This window comes from Rhamphochromis longiceps, linkage group LG12 (genome assembly GCF_057381845.1).
Source record: "Rhamphochromis longiceps isolate RC_006_pf linkage group LG12, R_longiceps_female_GT1.1, whole genome shotgun sequence".
NCBI lineage: Eukaryota > Metazoa > Chordata > Actinopteri > Cichliformes > Cichlidae > Rhamphochromis > Rhamphochromis longiceps.
In genome coordinates this window covers 3,913,147-3,929,340 of record NC_140568.1, presented here as the reverse complement: position 1 = coordinate 3,929,340, position 16,194 = coordinate 3,913,147, and the positions used below count along the sequence as shown (strand labels likewise).

The window sequence follows — 16,194 nt, the reverse complement described above, 5'->3', positions numbered from 1 at the left end:
AACCGGGCATTGTGTGGGAAATGCTGTAATAAAGTCCCAAAAAAGGTGCATTATTTACAGCATTGCTAAACTATCATGCCAGTATGTTCACACACTCCTACACACACACAGCTCCACATGCTCACATACCACCTCAGTGCTGCCTATACAGTTCTATCTTGAAGGCAGAGGAACGCTGGGCCTAATTGTGTCTTGGAGCTACTGTGCTGCTCATCTCTGGAGATCTCATTATAAGATCCACAAGCTGTTCCAGCACGTACCCGCTCTCTTCACTCTCTCATCCCATCAGCTTGTACAGCATAACTGTCTGAAATCTCCATCGCCCCGTTGCAGTATTGACAGAATAAAGTAATTATTGTTGATTAGGAAATTGCACCTTGCACCTAAAGAAAGACGCATAGAGACAAAGAAACAAACTGCTTGGCGAGGTTTTTGATCTCGCTGCTGGCTGTCTTGTTAGTATCTCTGATCTGAGCAATGAGAACAGTGTGTCCTCAGAAGTCTTTGTAAAGTTTTGGCCAATTGACAGCTGATATGGTTGAAGTACCCAAACTATCACTCTTTTTTTTTCTCCATGATACTTTCTGGATGCTATGCCATTAGACTCTTTTCTTCTCACCCCTTGATAATTTTTCTCTTCTGCTGCTTTATCTGATCTTTGTCTGAATAATTCATTCTATAAATGCATTATTGCATTAATATATAAAATAGTGCAAGCAACTACTAGAAGGAACACATACTGGTAACACATACTTGCAGGCATGTGTATGCATACCAGATGCAATTATTGGTGTCTTTGCTGATAGTGACGTTAACAAAATACTGCATCATCTTCAAGAACAGTCCTGGAGCTGGAAGGAAGTTTGTTTTGTACATGATAATCAGTATACAAAGGCTGCCTTAAAGGTTCAGATGTTTTAGGACTCCAGTGCTCATTTTATGATGACAATCGACAACATAGCTTTTATGTTATTGATCTTTGCTTCTATAACAGCAAAACACATTACTTCAATGTTATTAGTAAATGCTTCAGCGTGCATAGATCACTTTGAAGATGGGAAATCCTGGAAGCCTCTCTGTCTATTTGTTACTGATTATTCCTGCAATTAGTTGTTTGTTCCTATTACGATGAAGCACTATGAACAGTTTTTAAAGCTTTCAGCAAAACCCAGTGGAGTGTGGTGCAAGAATAAACAAGACCAAATAGTTCTGTGGTGGTGGGGTGGAGTGGCACAGTGGGTTCAGGGGGCCGTGCCAGGGGAAGCCAGCTGGCATGGCTAGCAGCCGTCTCCTTATTCACGCAGTAGTGCGCTGGGACGGAGGTGTGTGGAGGGAGGATCGGTGCTGATAGCAGAGTGTCTGTAGCTGAGGGGGGGGGGGATAACAGTGAACAGACAAAAGTTGTCTAAATAGAGTAATGTGCATTGAACAAGTCCAGGCTGTGTCCACACTGCCTGTGTTAGAAAATCATGTAGCTAAGTTTGGGAACTGGGAAAATTCACACAATCACTTCTCCACTAGGACTAAAGGACTCAGCAGATCTGTAGTACCAAAAGATTTGGTACACAGCTTAATGGAGTAAACATTTTAATTAGAATTATTTATGATATACTGGAAACAGTACACAATGAACACATTGTTTAAATGCTCTGAGCAACAAAATGCACATCACACACGTTTACAATGTAAGCCAGAAAAATGACACTCTTACACTCTTAACTGAACTCTATTTATATGGAGGGGACTGTGGGGAAATACAGTCATGCGACAAATAAAGTACATCCTCTTTCAGTTCGGTTTTGCATATCAGGACATATTTAAAATCATCTCAACTTAAGCAGATCTTCAGATTAAACACAACCTCCGATAAATAGCAACATACAACTTATCAAACTGTCATTTTACTACAGAAGCAGTGTGTGAAAAGCACCTTTGAAGAAATGGTTTCCAGTCGTTCACATTGTTGTGGAGGAATTTTGGCCCACTTGGCGCTTTACAATGTTGCTTTGATTCTATGGGCTCGACTAAATGGCCTCAATGACTGCGAGGTGCCCAGGTCCTCTAGCTGCAAAGCAAACCCAAATCATTACCAGTCCACCACCATGCTTGACAGCTGGTGTGAAATATTCGTGCTGATTTGCTGTGTTTGGTTTTCTTCAAATATGGTGCTGTGCATTACGGCCAAACATCCTCACTTTGGTCTTGTCTGTACAAAGGACATCGTTCCAGATGCCTTCTAGTTTATTCAGGCACAGTTTAGCAAACTCAAGCTTGGCTGCCAAGTTCTTTTAGAGAGAAGAGGCTTTCTCCTGGAAACCCTTCCAAACAATCCATGGTTGTTCAGTCCTTTTCTAATTACGCTGTCATCAGCTTTCAGCATTTAACATGCTAATTAAGGCTTGTGGAGTCTAAGATGTACTTACAGTTTCCTTTGAGCATTTCATAGTCTGACCTTGAGGTGAATTTGCTGGAACATCCACTCCTGGGAAAATTGATAACTGTTTTAAATGTTTTCTGCTTGTGAACAGTCTTTTTACTGTAGAATAATGGACTTCAAATTGTTTACAAATGCCCTTATAACCCTTGTCAGATTGATGGGCAGCAACAATTGCTTCTTTTTCTTCTCCAACATCATTGCTCATGTATTTCCTCCTTGGCTTTGTGTTAACACACTCATGAATGGTCCAAAGCAGCAAACTTTAAAGTGTATGCTTGTACAGAGGTGCTCACATGTGCTGCTGGTCAGTTAATCAAGTGCATTCAATTTTTAGAGCCTCTCAATTTCTATGGCTGCAGTAATGGTGCACTTAATTTTTCACACTCAGCTTTTTTTTGTACTTTTTGTGACTGCAGCCATTGCAGCTCATTTAATTCAAATGCAAAAAGTAATCAGAGTTTTACATGTTCTAATTAATATAGTTTTCTATATATCTTTACAACGATGGAGCTACATGTAGTGTTTGAAATCGGCCTTGTTTTGTTCTAGAGGTTTTGGAAGGTATATTGCTGAACCTTGAATAAAATCAGGACCAACAGGAGAGCTGGTTTACAGTTAGAATTAATGACCTTTACCTATTCTATATCTTTTCCATATCAAAGGATTTTCTTTTTGGTATAGTGGCTACAATTGCAGAACGGGACCTCAAAATGAAAGTGCATCGTATATATGTCGAGTTTATTTGAGTGTTCTTTTATTCTCGACTTGTACGTAAGTGGGTCGGTCTTAACAGGGACTTTAATACGACAAGGGAACGCAGAATAGAGTGAGCCTTGGCTGGCCCTGAGAAAAAGCTAATAAAGTGGTGATATACTGTAAAGAAAAATGATCTTTTTATCCTCAGAAAGGCTCATAAACTACACGGCATTAATCAGTATGAGAATGACCCTGACAGTGACCATAAAGACTGGCTGTTAAGCAGACTGCAGGAAACAATGACTTTCAAAAAAGACCCCTGGGGATGAATTTGAGTTAAGAGAACAAAAAGGTCATTTTGGCTGTGGGCAAAATAAATAAATAAAAATCTCCTAAAGTGCTGAATGGCTTTGATGAATATGTCTAAATATGCATGTCTGAAGATAACATCTGCAATGCACCGATGCTCAGAATGTATCTTTAGATATATTTACTAGATAATTATACAGGTTTGAGCTCACCCCCCTAACTTTGCTCATTAAAACTTTCTTACTTTTGAGTTGGATATCTGTCCAGATCTCTGTGCGTTCCAAACACACCAGTAATTGCTGTCAGGTTCTCTGCAGATAAATAAACTGATTACTCTCCTGGCTCTCTCGTAGTTATGAATATATGTGCAGACTGTATCCAGTAACTGTATATTGGTCCTGGGAATTAGCATCGGTTTGGAATTGCTGCATTTTGCCACACTTGTATCAGATGCTGTTGAAAGAGAAGCCACAGAGCCCCCTGCACCCACAGCCCATTGCTGTCTGAGTAATGAAGTCACCTATCCCTCTTGGCTGCAGTCCAGGAATAAAATAAACTACTGTCAGCATCACAATGAGAACGAACGAGGGTCCCAGGCTCAGGTGACTGATGTGATGTCCTTGTCCATCCAGCACCCACCAGGCCCCATCGTTGCTCTCCGCCTCCAGCCCCCACTCAGTCACACGCACGGTCCTATACCCTCCTGCTCTCCAGCCCATCACTCACTGTTACACTGTCATTGCCTGTGAGAGAAAATGAAAATTTGAATGCAAGGTAACCTTTCTGTTCACCTGCTGCAGCATATTCAGGAGCTGTTGTCTGACGCTCGAGTGTACAGTGCTCAGACGCTCAGCAGGCACACTCACCTGTAAGACAATCAGAGGCTTTTCTTGGTTATGTACACTGAATTTAATCTCAAACTTTAATTCACATATGTTACTTTAAATTATAATCCACCCAAAATGTGTTGGTTGAGCTGTCACTCATACCTTGCCTGCTCATGTTGAGAGACAGTCTGTACAGGTATCAGGACATTGTTAAAGCAGAAAAGTCAAGGTTTCTTTCTAATGTTATTGAGAATAACTCCAATAATTCTCGGGTTCTTTTTTCAATTATTGACTCTGCCCTGAATATTTCCCCAGCTTCTTGTATTAATAGTTCCTCAGACACCTGTGAAAGGTTTTTGAAGTTTTTTATCAATAAGATAAAACAGCTTCGATCTATGATCGCCCTGCCTTCACATGACGTGTCTAAAATATTCACCTGCTCTGCTGTTTTTGATCAGTTTGAGCCTGTGTGTCTTGATCAGGTGGAGGAAGTATGTAGTGGCACAAAGACATCATCGTGTCCAAATGACATTATTCCAACACATCTTCTAAAAAAGATTTTTAAGGTTGTCAGTTCTGACATTTTAGCTATTTTTAATAGCAGCCTTAGCTCAGGTGTTGTGCCAGCCTGTTTTAAACATGCTGTTGTACAGCCTGTACTTAAAAAACCTAATCTTGACTCCTCCGTCCTCACTAACTTCAGGCCTATTTCAAAGCTCCCCTTCCTGTCGAAAATTTTGGAAAAGATTGTGTTTGTTCAGCTGCAATCTTTTCTAAATGGACACAATGTTCTTGAGAGGTTTCAGTCTGGTTTTAAAACTCTTCATAGCACAGAAACTGCACTTTTAAAAGTTCTTAATGATCTTTTATTAGCCACTGACTCAGGTGACTCAGCTGTGCTTCTGCTTTTAGATCTGACCGCTGCCTTCGATACTGTTGACCACAGCATTTTAATCTCACGGTTGGAGCATTGTGGCGTAAAGGGCACCCCATTAGAGTGGTTCAGGTCATACCTGTCTGACAGGACCTTCTCTGTGAGCTTTGGCGATTTTATCTCTTCCTCAGCTCCCCTTTCTTGTGGTGTTCCCCAGGGATCTATACTGGGGCCAATATTGTTCTCCATTTATATGCTGCCTTTAGGTCTAATTTTTAGAAAATACAACATTTTTTTTCACCCTCCGGTCCCCCTTCTTAAAGATGGGGACCATCCCTCCCTGGGAAAGTCTATGCCAGGGTGCTGGAAAGGAGAGTTCGTCCGTTAGTCGAACCTCGGATACAGGAGGAACAATGCGGTTTTCGTCCTGGTCGCGGAACACTGGACCAGCTCTTTATCCTCTCCAGGATTCTTGAGGGTGCATGGGAGTTTGCCCAACCAGTCTACATGTGTTTTGTGGACTTGGAGAAGGCATTCGACCGTGTCCCTCGGGGTGTCCTGTGGGAGGTGTTGCGGGAATATGGGGTGTCTGGCCCATTGCTACGGGCCATTCGATCCCTATACAACCGTTGCAAGAGCTTGGTTCGCATTGCCGGCGATAAGTCGGACTCGTTCCCGGTGGGTGATGGGCTCCGCCAGGGCTGCCCTTTGTCTCCGGTTCTGTTCATAATTTTTATGGACAGGATTTCTAGGCGCAGCCAAGTGGCGGAGGGCTTTCGCTTTGGTGGCCTCAGAATCTCATCTCTGATTTTTGCAGATGATGTGGTTCTGTTAGCTTCATCGGGTGAAGGCCTCCAGCTCGCACTGGAGCGGTTCGCAGCCGAGTGTGAAGCAGCGGGAATGAGGATCAGCACCTCCAAATCTGAGGCCATGGTTCTCAGCCGGAAAAGGGTGGAGTGCCCACTCCGGGTCGGGGATGAGTTCCTGCCCCAAGTGGAGGAGTTCAAGTATCTCGGGGTCTTGTTCGCGAGTGATGGGAGAAGGGAGCCGGAGATCGACAGACGGATTGGGGCTGCAGCTGCAGTAATGCGGACGCTGCACCGGTCCGTCGTGGTGAAGAGGGAGCTGAGTGTAAAAGCGAAGCTCTCAATTTACCGGTCGATCTACGTCCCTACCCTCACCTATGGCCACGAGCTGTGGGTAGTGACCGAAAGAACGAGATCGTGGATACAAGCGGCAGAAATGAGCTTCCTCCGAAGGGTGGCTGGCCTCTCCCTTAGAGATAGGGTGAGAAGTTCGGCCATCCGGGAGGGGCTCAGAGTAGAGCAGCTGCTGCTCCACATCGAAAGGAGCCAGCTGAGGTGGTTCGGGCATCTGATAAGGATGCCCCCTGGGCGCCTCCTGGGTGAGGTGTTCCAGGCATGTCCCACCGGGAGGAGGCCCCGGGGCAGACCCAGGACACGCTGGAGAGATTATATCTCTCGGCTGGCCTGGGAACGCCTTGGTATTCCCCCGGATAAGCTGGAGGAGGTGGCTGGGGAGAGGGAGGTCTGGGCCTCTTTGCTTAGGCTGCTGCCCCCGCGACCCGGCCCCGGATAAAGCGGATGAAGATGGATGGATGGATGGACAACATTTATTTTCATTCATATGCCGATGATACTCAGATCTATCTTCAATTGAAGGGAAACAGTCCTGCCTCACTGGAACCCTTACTTCAGTGTCTCGGTGAAGTTAAATCCTGGATGGCCTCTAATTTCCTTAACTTTAATGAGAACAAAACCGAAGTGATAATTTTTGGACCAAGCGGCAATCCCAACACTTCTAATTTTAACCTGCACAGTCTTGAGCCTTTTGTCAAATCACATGCCAAAAATTTGGGGGTTATACTTGACAGCAATTTCACCTTTGAAAAACAAAATTAGCTCAGTTGTACAGCGGTCTTTCTTCAAACTGAGGCTTTTATCTAAGGTGAGATCATTTTTATCTTTTAAAAACTTTGAACGAGCGATTCATGCTTTTATTATATCCCAGCTGGACTATTGTAACTCCTTATATGCTGGAGTCAGCCAGACCTGCCTGGCAAGGCTGCAGTTGGTCCAGAATGCTGCAGCTCATCTTCTGACACGTACTAAAGGATGTGAACACATTTCCCCGGTACTTGTCTCCCTTCATTGGCTCCCTGTCCGCTTCAGAATTAATTTTAAAATTTTATTGTTGACTTACAAATCCCTGAATGGACAGGCTCCCGGGCATTTGTCTGACCTCTTGCAGACTTATACCCCCCTTAGATCTCTTAGATCAAGTGATCTTTTGCTCTTAGCTGTACCAAGGTCGAGGCTGGTTCATAGAGGTGATCGAGCATTTGCAGTCGTAGCGCCTAAGCTGTGGAATAATTTACCCCTACACATAAGACAGGCTCATACTGTCAATCTTTTTAAATCTTATCTTAAAACGCATTTTTATTTACTGGCTTTTAATACAGCATGAGTTATTTGTTAATTCATATTTGGTGTTTGCTTTTAATACTCTAAGTTGTTTTATTATGTATGTTGTATTCTTGTACAGCACTTTGGTCAACGCTCCTGTTGTAATTAAATGTGCTATATAAATAATTAAACTATTAAACTATTAAACTCATGCAGAGCTGAGGCTTGAATTCAGAGTCACTGAGGTGATCTAAGATGACGGTCGCTTCGCACTATAAAAATCTAAACTGATGTTATTTTAGGTGTGAAAAAAATACCAATACCAATCTTTTTATATGCATATGTAAACTATACTAATTCAAATACATCTAAGCAACATGCAGTACTGTAGCTCTCAATTCGTGCTGTTCCTTGGAGCCTGCTGCTGTCATGGTCCTGGGCCATGTTGGCCCAGCATTCTTAGTTTTCTTGTAATTTTGTATTTTGTTCTGTGTGCCGTGGTTCCTAGGTTCTGTTAAAGATGTTCCTTTTTTGATTACCCCCTGTGTGCCCCTCTGTGTATCTGTGAGCCCTCGTTTCCCCTCGTGTTTCATTTAATGTTTTCCCCAGCCCGTTATGTCTGTGCTCTCCTCCTGTCTGAACCTCTGTGTACTTCCTGTTTTACTTTGACAGTGTCTCGTTAGTAAGCGTCATGTTGTGTTCACTCCTGCAGTGTCTCGTTGTGATTATCTATGTCAGCTGTGTTCCCCGTGTGCTCCCACTTCCCTCGTTAACCCTCTGTGTATTTATGTGCATGTCTCCCTCAGTTCAGTGTCGCGTCGTCAAAGTCTCCTCCCCGGACCTGTGTGTCTTTCTGTGTTCCCTCGGTCTTCTGTTAGCATTCCCAGTTTAGTTCTGTTTCTTTGTGAAGCCTGCAATAAAGTTCAGTTCCTGTCTCCGTGAGTTTTGCGTTTGGGTCCTCATCTGCCTCCACACAGCTAGTTCATGACAGTACGACGCGACCAGTAATGGACCCAGCAAGCTCCCTACGGAACCGGCAGCGTGCAGACCCCGCCTTCCCTAACGAGAGGGGAAGGCAGGAGGCTCGGCATGCCCGGGAGCGCGAGTCTGCCTTTTATGGGACTCGATTGGCTCTAGGTGGGCCGTGCAGCCTCCAAACTGCAAACGCTGCTGCCTTTTCCCCACATCATCCCACGGTGATAAGAGTTGGAGGATTCAGCCTATCGCCTGCCACAACTCCTCCGGCCTTCTCACCTTCCGGTTCACCTCCCCAGTCGCCGCCCACGTCCCGCGCAAAGAAGAGGGTTACTCGGCGGCCGAGGAGAGATTTCGCGCCTCCGACAAGCAGCCTATCTCCGCTGCAGTCCTTTGCGCTCTTCCTGGGACTTCCACGCTCGGAGCTGCACAAGCTCCGTGTCTCTTCAACGCAGCCCGGCCCGTCATCGGCTCAGTCAGCCGACGTCTCTGAGGTGCCTGCGTCTACAGCTTCGGGAACTCACGGCACAGTTCCCAGGAAAAAACGGCGCTCACGCCGTCGCCACCCTAAAGTTACTGAGCAAACTCCGGTGGTGAGTGAATCTGACTGTTTCTTCCATGCCACTTCCAAGTCGGACCAACTCGGACAATATTCTGTTCCTGAGTCCGCAGTTTTTCACGTCTGTAACTCATCAGAGACGAATAGTAAGTTTGAAAATGACTGTGTTTCCAGGCCTCATAATGTTTCTAAGTTCACCTCTGCACCTATTAAGCACGAGACTGAGTTCATTGCCCCCCTAGAGACTGCTGTTCACGCTGAATTAAAAACTTCTGGCACTGTAAGCTCTATGCGCGTCATCCCAGAGGCCATTAACTCTGTGTCTGGTAATTCTGGGTCAGTTAATCCAGAGGCTGCATTACCTACCCTCACGCCCATGTTTGAGAATGACACTTTTTTTCCTTTGCTCCTCCCAGGTCAGCAGTAATTGACACACAGACTGATAATCTCACCTTAGAAAAGCAAAAGACTATTTTTGAGTTGCATACTTGTGAACTAAATATTAAAACAAACAGTCCTGAGGTTCCTGTTCCTGCTGAAACCGGAGGGGACCACCTGGAAACTGACCTGTGTCTTCCAACCTTCAAAGGCTGCGCTTTCTGTTCTTCAGGTTGCTTTTGACCCTCTGTCACATTTAGATTTCCCTGCCTTGTCTGTTAGCTCTGAATCTGTTTCTCCAGGGATAAAGATTGTTAACTCAGGTTTTGAAAACACCAAGACTGTGCATTCAATCACAGTTGTTAAGGTTAAGTGCAACAAGTTACCGTCCGTCACGTGTAAACTGCTAGGGGAGCTCAGGTTGACTATTCCTGAGTTAGTTTCGCACCCAGTTGCCTCAGACACCACCTGTGTTAACTCCCCTACCCCTGTACCTGCTGTGTATAAGACTGTGGGTGGTGTTTCTTCACTCCTGGACTATGCTGCTCTCCAACCTGCGTATTTAGAAACAGTCTATGAGAATGCTTCTATTTCTATAACCGCTCCTTCTGAGCCAAGAATTACAGACTCTAACTCTGCTAAGCCTGGATCTTTCCTGTACAATGACTGTTTTAAAGGCTGCTACTTCTAACATGGACAGCTTAAGAACAGCAGAGTTGCTAAGAATGGCCTGCCATAAGTCTGTTTGCTGAAACTGTGTTTGGCTCCACTAACTTGGTTTTCCCAGTGTCTGTTACTGCTCCTGAGCTCAGCTCTCCAACTCCAGTTCCTGTAACCAGGGCAGCGCGGGCCCAGCTTTCCCTTGCTCCCGTATCAGTTCCTCGGGAGAGGGTGGCTGAGGTCCAGCTGGTCCCTGCTTCTGTCCCCAGCCTGGCAGAGGCTCCGTTCATCCCGGCACCCGTACCTGCTCCTCGGGTGGGGTTGATGGACACCCAGCCGTCGCCTGCGCCTGTTCCGGCTCCCCGGGTGAGGTCAACTGTGACCCTGCTGGCTCCTGCACCCGTCCCAGTTCCTCGGGTGGGAGCGGCAGAGGTCCAGCTAGCTCCTGCACCTACACCGGCCCCCAGGGTAAAGGCAGCCAGAGCCCAGCTCGTCCCTGCACCCGTATCTGTTCCTCGGGTGGGGATGGCTGGTGTTCGGCCAGGCCCAGCACCCATTCCTGTTCCCCGGAGGAGAGCAGCCAAGAGCCAGTCACCTGTTCAGTCACCAGTTCAACTACCTGCTTACCCACCATCACTTCAACCACCACTACAACTTGCACTTCTGTCCATATCGCAGTCATTAGCTCAGCTGTTAGCAAAGTTTCCTGTTTTGTCACCAGCTCAGTCTCTAGCACACTTATCAGCTCCATTACCTGCTCAGTCATTAACTCTGTCACCAGCTCAGTTCATAGCTCAGCAACCCGCTCAGACACTGTCAACCTCAGCTGTAAGCCTTTGTGGGCTTTCTCTGCCAGTTGAGGACTGCGTGGTACTGACAAACTTTGGACAGACTGTTTGCCCTGCACAGCCCCAGCCATTGCATCCCAAGCCGACTGCGTGCCCTGTGCAGCTACAGTTAGCGTCCGCTGAGCCAGAGGTCTCCGCACCAGCTGGCTCTGCGTCTGTTCTCGCTGGGGGTTCAGGCGAACCTCTCCAGCACCTCCTCGTCTCCGCTGGAGGGATCGAGGGGCCCGTTCAGCCATTGCCTGGTCCAGCATCGGCATCAGCTGCACCCACGCCCGGTCCGGCCTATGCTTCACCTTCAACGTCGCCTTGTCCGGCCATGGCTTCGGCTTCGCCTTGTCCGGCTTCGGCTTCGCCTTGTTCGGCTTCGCCTTGTTCGCCTTGTCCGGCTTCGGCTTCGGCTTCAGCTTCGCCTTGTCCGACCACGCCACAGTCCGGTCCTGCCTCGTCTGATCCTGTGCCCACCAAGCCTCTACCAGTACGCCCGACGCCGGAGAGCCGCCGTCTTCCCCGCGGCTGGCCTCCGGAACAGTCGAACTGTGAACTTTTGTGCTGTCGCCCCTCCGGGTTGACCTTCTGACCTCTTTGGACATTTGCCTCCGTGTTTTGAACTGTTTTTGTGTCTTTGTGGACTCAGTGTTGGTTCATGCTCCTCGTCTTTTGTTTGGTTTCATTCATTCAGTCAGGGGAAATCCATATTGCTAGAGTTATAACTTCCTGGTTCAGGCTATTTCCTGACATAGGGGCAGTGAGACATTTCAGTGACAATGTATTTGTAACCCATGTCAGTGACCAGAATAAGATATTACCTTAGAAGGGCAGGAATGGTCTTTGTGCAGAGGACATAGAGATGATGCATTGCTTATATAAAACGATTAGAGAAGCATGATATGGTGGCAAGTGCAGATAATCTCTCAGGGTAAACCAGTTGGAAGAAAAAATTTAAATAGGCCTTTAGAATATGGAGGGATCCTACAGACACCTACTATAGCAGCTTTCTATAAGTCACAACTCTAAAAAAAATTAAAATGTTGGCCATTTCAGCTCCTTTTTCTTTAAGATTGTCCTACCTTAAACTTCCTAACTGACTCTCACTTGGTCTAACTAACCCAATGCCACTATGCTCTTCCTCTTCAAAGTCATGAAACTGAACTGTAATTTCTTAAATGTATCCATGCAACAATGAAAAAGAATAGAATCTGAAATATGAGTGTGGAGGGCACAAAAGTAAACAGCAACATTTTACAGCAGGATGTCTCTTTTCTGCAAATGTTATGCTCATTATCTGCTTATTATTTCTACCAACAATGGATTTTTCTCTATACATTCATGTTAAAAGACATACATGCAGGAAATACACTGACACACAGACCACAAACATGCTGTCAGGAAATACCGACTGCAATGTAGAACTAAAATATTATTTCCTTTAGTGATAGTGTGTCTTTACACTGTCGGTTCTTTGTACACTTACAACAAAATGGCTTTAATACTGAGAAAGGCAGCTTTATGAGAATATGTTGATACTTTTTTTAAACAAGAAAACAGGCAGTTTTTTGTGTAAGAAAAAAACTCTGTTTTTTCCACATTAAGTAGTCATGCTCCTGCTGCTTTAGTTAAGTGGATAAAATGAAATTATAGTAGACACGGGCAGTTTGCTGTACTATAGCAAGTCAAACACAGTTTTAATCTTGCTCGAAGACATAAAATCTGTCTGCTTGCCCTCAAACTCCAATTTAGACACAGTCAGGGGTTGAACAACCAAAACTGGCACTCAAGTACTTCTTGAGTCCATGATCATTCTAATCCATATGAGTTATTATGATGATAAACATGACTGAAATCTATTGTGCTGCAAATAACAAATTAAATCACTTTTATTCTCACATCACATGTGCAGGTACACTGGTACATGCGAGTGAAATTCTTGTGTGCGAGCTTCACAAGCAACAGAGTTGTGCAAAATACAATAACATAAGAACAAGGAAAATATAAGAATGGCTAAATCTGAGAATTATATGAATAAATATATGTACAATATAAGAGTGTATGCACATTACTGAATGTGTGTGTGTGTATATATATATATACATATTTTACAAATTTAATAGAATAAACAATAAAATAAAATATACAGAGGTTGGTAGTTGGATATTGTGCAAAACAAGTGGCATTAATGTACAGTATGGAGTGCATAATGTTGAAGTTCTGGTAAGTGAAGGTGAGGTGTCTATGACGTGTTCAGCAGTCTGATGGCCTGATGGAAAAAGCTGTCTCTCAGTCTGCTGGTACGGGACCGGATGCTGCAGAACCTCCTTCCCGATTGAAGTAGTCTGAACAGTTTATGGCTGGGGTGACTGGAGTCCTTGATGATCCTCCCGGCTTTCCTCAGGCTCGCTTCCTGTAGATGTCCTGGAGGGAAGAAAGCTCACCTCCAATTATCTGTTCAGAACACCGCACTACTCTCTGGAGAGCTTTGCGGTTGTAAGCGGTGCTGTTGCCGTACCAGGTGGTGATGCATCCAGTGAGGATGCTCTCAATGGCACAGCGATAGAAGGTCCTGAGGATGCGGGGGCTCATGCAGAATCTTTTCAGTCTCCTGAGAAAGAAGAGGCGCTGCTGACACCAGTGGGTCAGGGCGCTGACCTCCTCCCTGTAGGCCGTCTCATCAGCTTTGGTGATAAGACCCACCACTGTACCGTCGTCCGCAAACTTCACAATGATGTTGGAGTTGCTACACCAGTCTGCATGTCAGTCTATCCTTTGGGAAGATACCGAATCACTGAGTGTGAATGTTTCTGACTGTTAGCTAGAAAGCACTTAGAAATAGTAAAAAGGTGGGCTGCTTGGGTGAACAAGACATGCGTATAACTGTTTGAGTGCTCAACCCAACTCTACTCAAAGAAGGAAAGCTCTTTATAAGGACCAGTGCAATTACTATTTTCATCATTATGTTGCCTAGCAACACCTACCAATTAGCTAAAGTAACCTATTTTATTTGTGCACCTGTAATGCCTTAAAAAAGCATGTAGCATTTTAATCTTGTGACGATAACATAGATGAGATGAGATGAGATGAAATGAGATGAGATGAAATGAGACATTTATCCCGAGGGAAATTCTTTTGTCATACACACGCTCAAAGCAGCAAGAATTTTTGATATCTTGAAATTGTGATGTTTACAGTATGGATATAGCATTATATTACATAATTTGCCACATCAACTTATGAAGTCAAATTTGGTGAAATAACAGTATAAAATTCATGCATTTTTGTCAGGTACATGTTACTGACAATAATATGTGTGCCAAGTTTAGTTGCAGAAGTCCCGATTGTGTAGAGTACAAAGACAGACTGTATTATAGCAGCTTCGGTGAACATAAAAGTTGCAGTGTTACTTCTATCCCCATCTTTGCTCTTGCGGTATTCTCGAAAAGATTGCAATTCAGGATCCTTTGACTACCATGTCTCCTTCAAGTGTACTTTAGATTTTAGCAGCAAACTGTTGATGATGTTTTTTTTTTCAAACAAAATCAATAGATATCCTGTATATGTGTTTTACAGAGAACCCTGTAAAACACCATCTATTTGTTACAAGCTACTTTACTGGCGTCGAGGCCATATAAACGCCAACCTCATATAACTGGAAGCTGTGCGAGAGCAGTGCTGGTGGAGTCAAGGTATTATAGCATGTTCTGATAGAAACACAGTAAAAACATTTGAAAAGAGACCAGCAGGGTCACCTGTCACCTTTTTGCTTACATCGGAGAAAAATGGTAAAGAGGTTACCTTCTGGGCACAATCACTGGAAGGCTCTCTGTGCTCTCTGAACACCAACTATCCTGTGAGTCATGTGAAGCAATTGCATTTCACAAGGCTAGAGACCCGATGGTGGCTTGAGGTGGTTGTAAGAGCGGGCACAACAAAAGACGTGATTTTGCAGCCGTTGATTGCTTCAAGCCTTCCAATATATAGTAGTAACAAACAAAAAAGTATCAACAGGAAGCCAAAGTTGACACCAGTTTCATAAAGCGCTGGGAAAAAAAACATCAAAGAGGTGATTTGTCATAAAAATGATTTTATTATCCTAATTTATTATCGGATTACGGATATCAATTTTCCACTGTTTTTTCCCTTTACAATATATTACTATCATTACTGTTTTATACATTGTTTTATATATTAATAACTTTCAAATAATTTTGTACATGCTTTTGGGACTGACATTCCCTGGTCAGATGAAGAAAAATGAGACAAAAAGGCACGTGATTGCTCGTGTCCACAGTGAGCAATACAGTCCAAAGAAACAAAGAACCGTCGTGGTTTATGTGAGTGCAGTTGAAATGTCCCCCGATCTAATGATGGGCAGCCCCTTTGAAGCCTATTACATGTCTTGCCAGGGCAGCACATTAAGTCCAAAGCAATTTTCCATATCACAGCCCAAAATAATCACTTTCATGTGGCAACTGACAGCAATTATATCTTCTGATTTGCTCCGATTCACTCAGGGAAAAAAAAAAAAAGAAATCACACACCCACCCACGCTTTCTCATCTCCAAAGAGCTGATACTTTTACAGTAGAAACAATATAATTACTAGAACGTTGAACCACCTTCAGGGGCTGCACTCAGATGACTTGCTCTATACATGTACAGCTGTAGCTGAATATCAGATGTGGGCCATTTCAAACGGTGCAGCCTGCCATAAGGTCTGGTATGAATGTGCAGCTCAGTGGAACACACAGATTGATCATATTCTTCTTTAAAACTCAGTATAGGAAAGCTCTGTGGCCTGAGGGAGACCCAGTGTACTGTGTAGTCTGTGGTGTGAAATACCACACACCAGCACCACCGGCGCTCTGATCTCTCTGAACTGTCCACAGTTTAAGATCTAACTGTGACTTGAAACGCTGCCCAAACTGTCTCAGAGGTCTTTCTCTGGTTTCAGTGCCTGGGATGCTTAATCCAGTTTCGTATCATCCACTTCTGACCAGAGCATCTCTGGACCACAAGGCGAAGGCCAAAGTTGGCGTCTTTGGACATTTCTACCTCCAAGCATCGGCCACTGTCCCTGCTGATGATCGGCCCATTCTGCAATGAAAACACAGACAAAAATAACGGCAAATTTTTAAAGTGCTTTTAAGGAAAAAACAGACTGCATGCACACGTCCAATCATCACTTTTAAATCCGTTTACACGTTTTCTTCTT

General features: G+C 44.5%; 1 protein-coding gene across 1 annotated transcript in view; it reads right to left on the bottom strand.

The window, feature by feature from the left end:
- Positions 1 to 15,116: 15,116 nt before the first annotated feature.
- galnt9 (polypeptide N-acetylgalactosaminyltransferase 9) overlaps positions 15,117 to 16,194 on the bottom strand; it is a 120,194-nt gene continuing 119,116 nt past the window's right edge. The window contains exon 11 of the mRNA XM_085424390.1: positions 15,117 to 16,076. Coding sequence (XP_085280516.1) covers positions 15,930 to 16,076 — 147 coding nt within the window. The 3' untranslated portion in view covers positions 15,117 to 15,929. The remainder of the gene's footprint in view (positions 16,077 to 16,194) is intronic.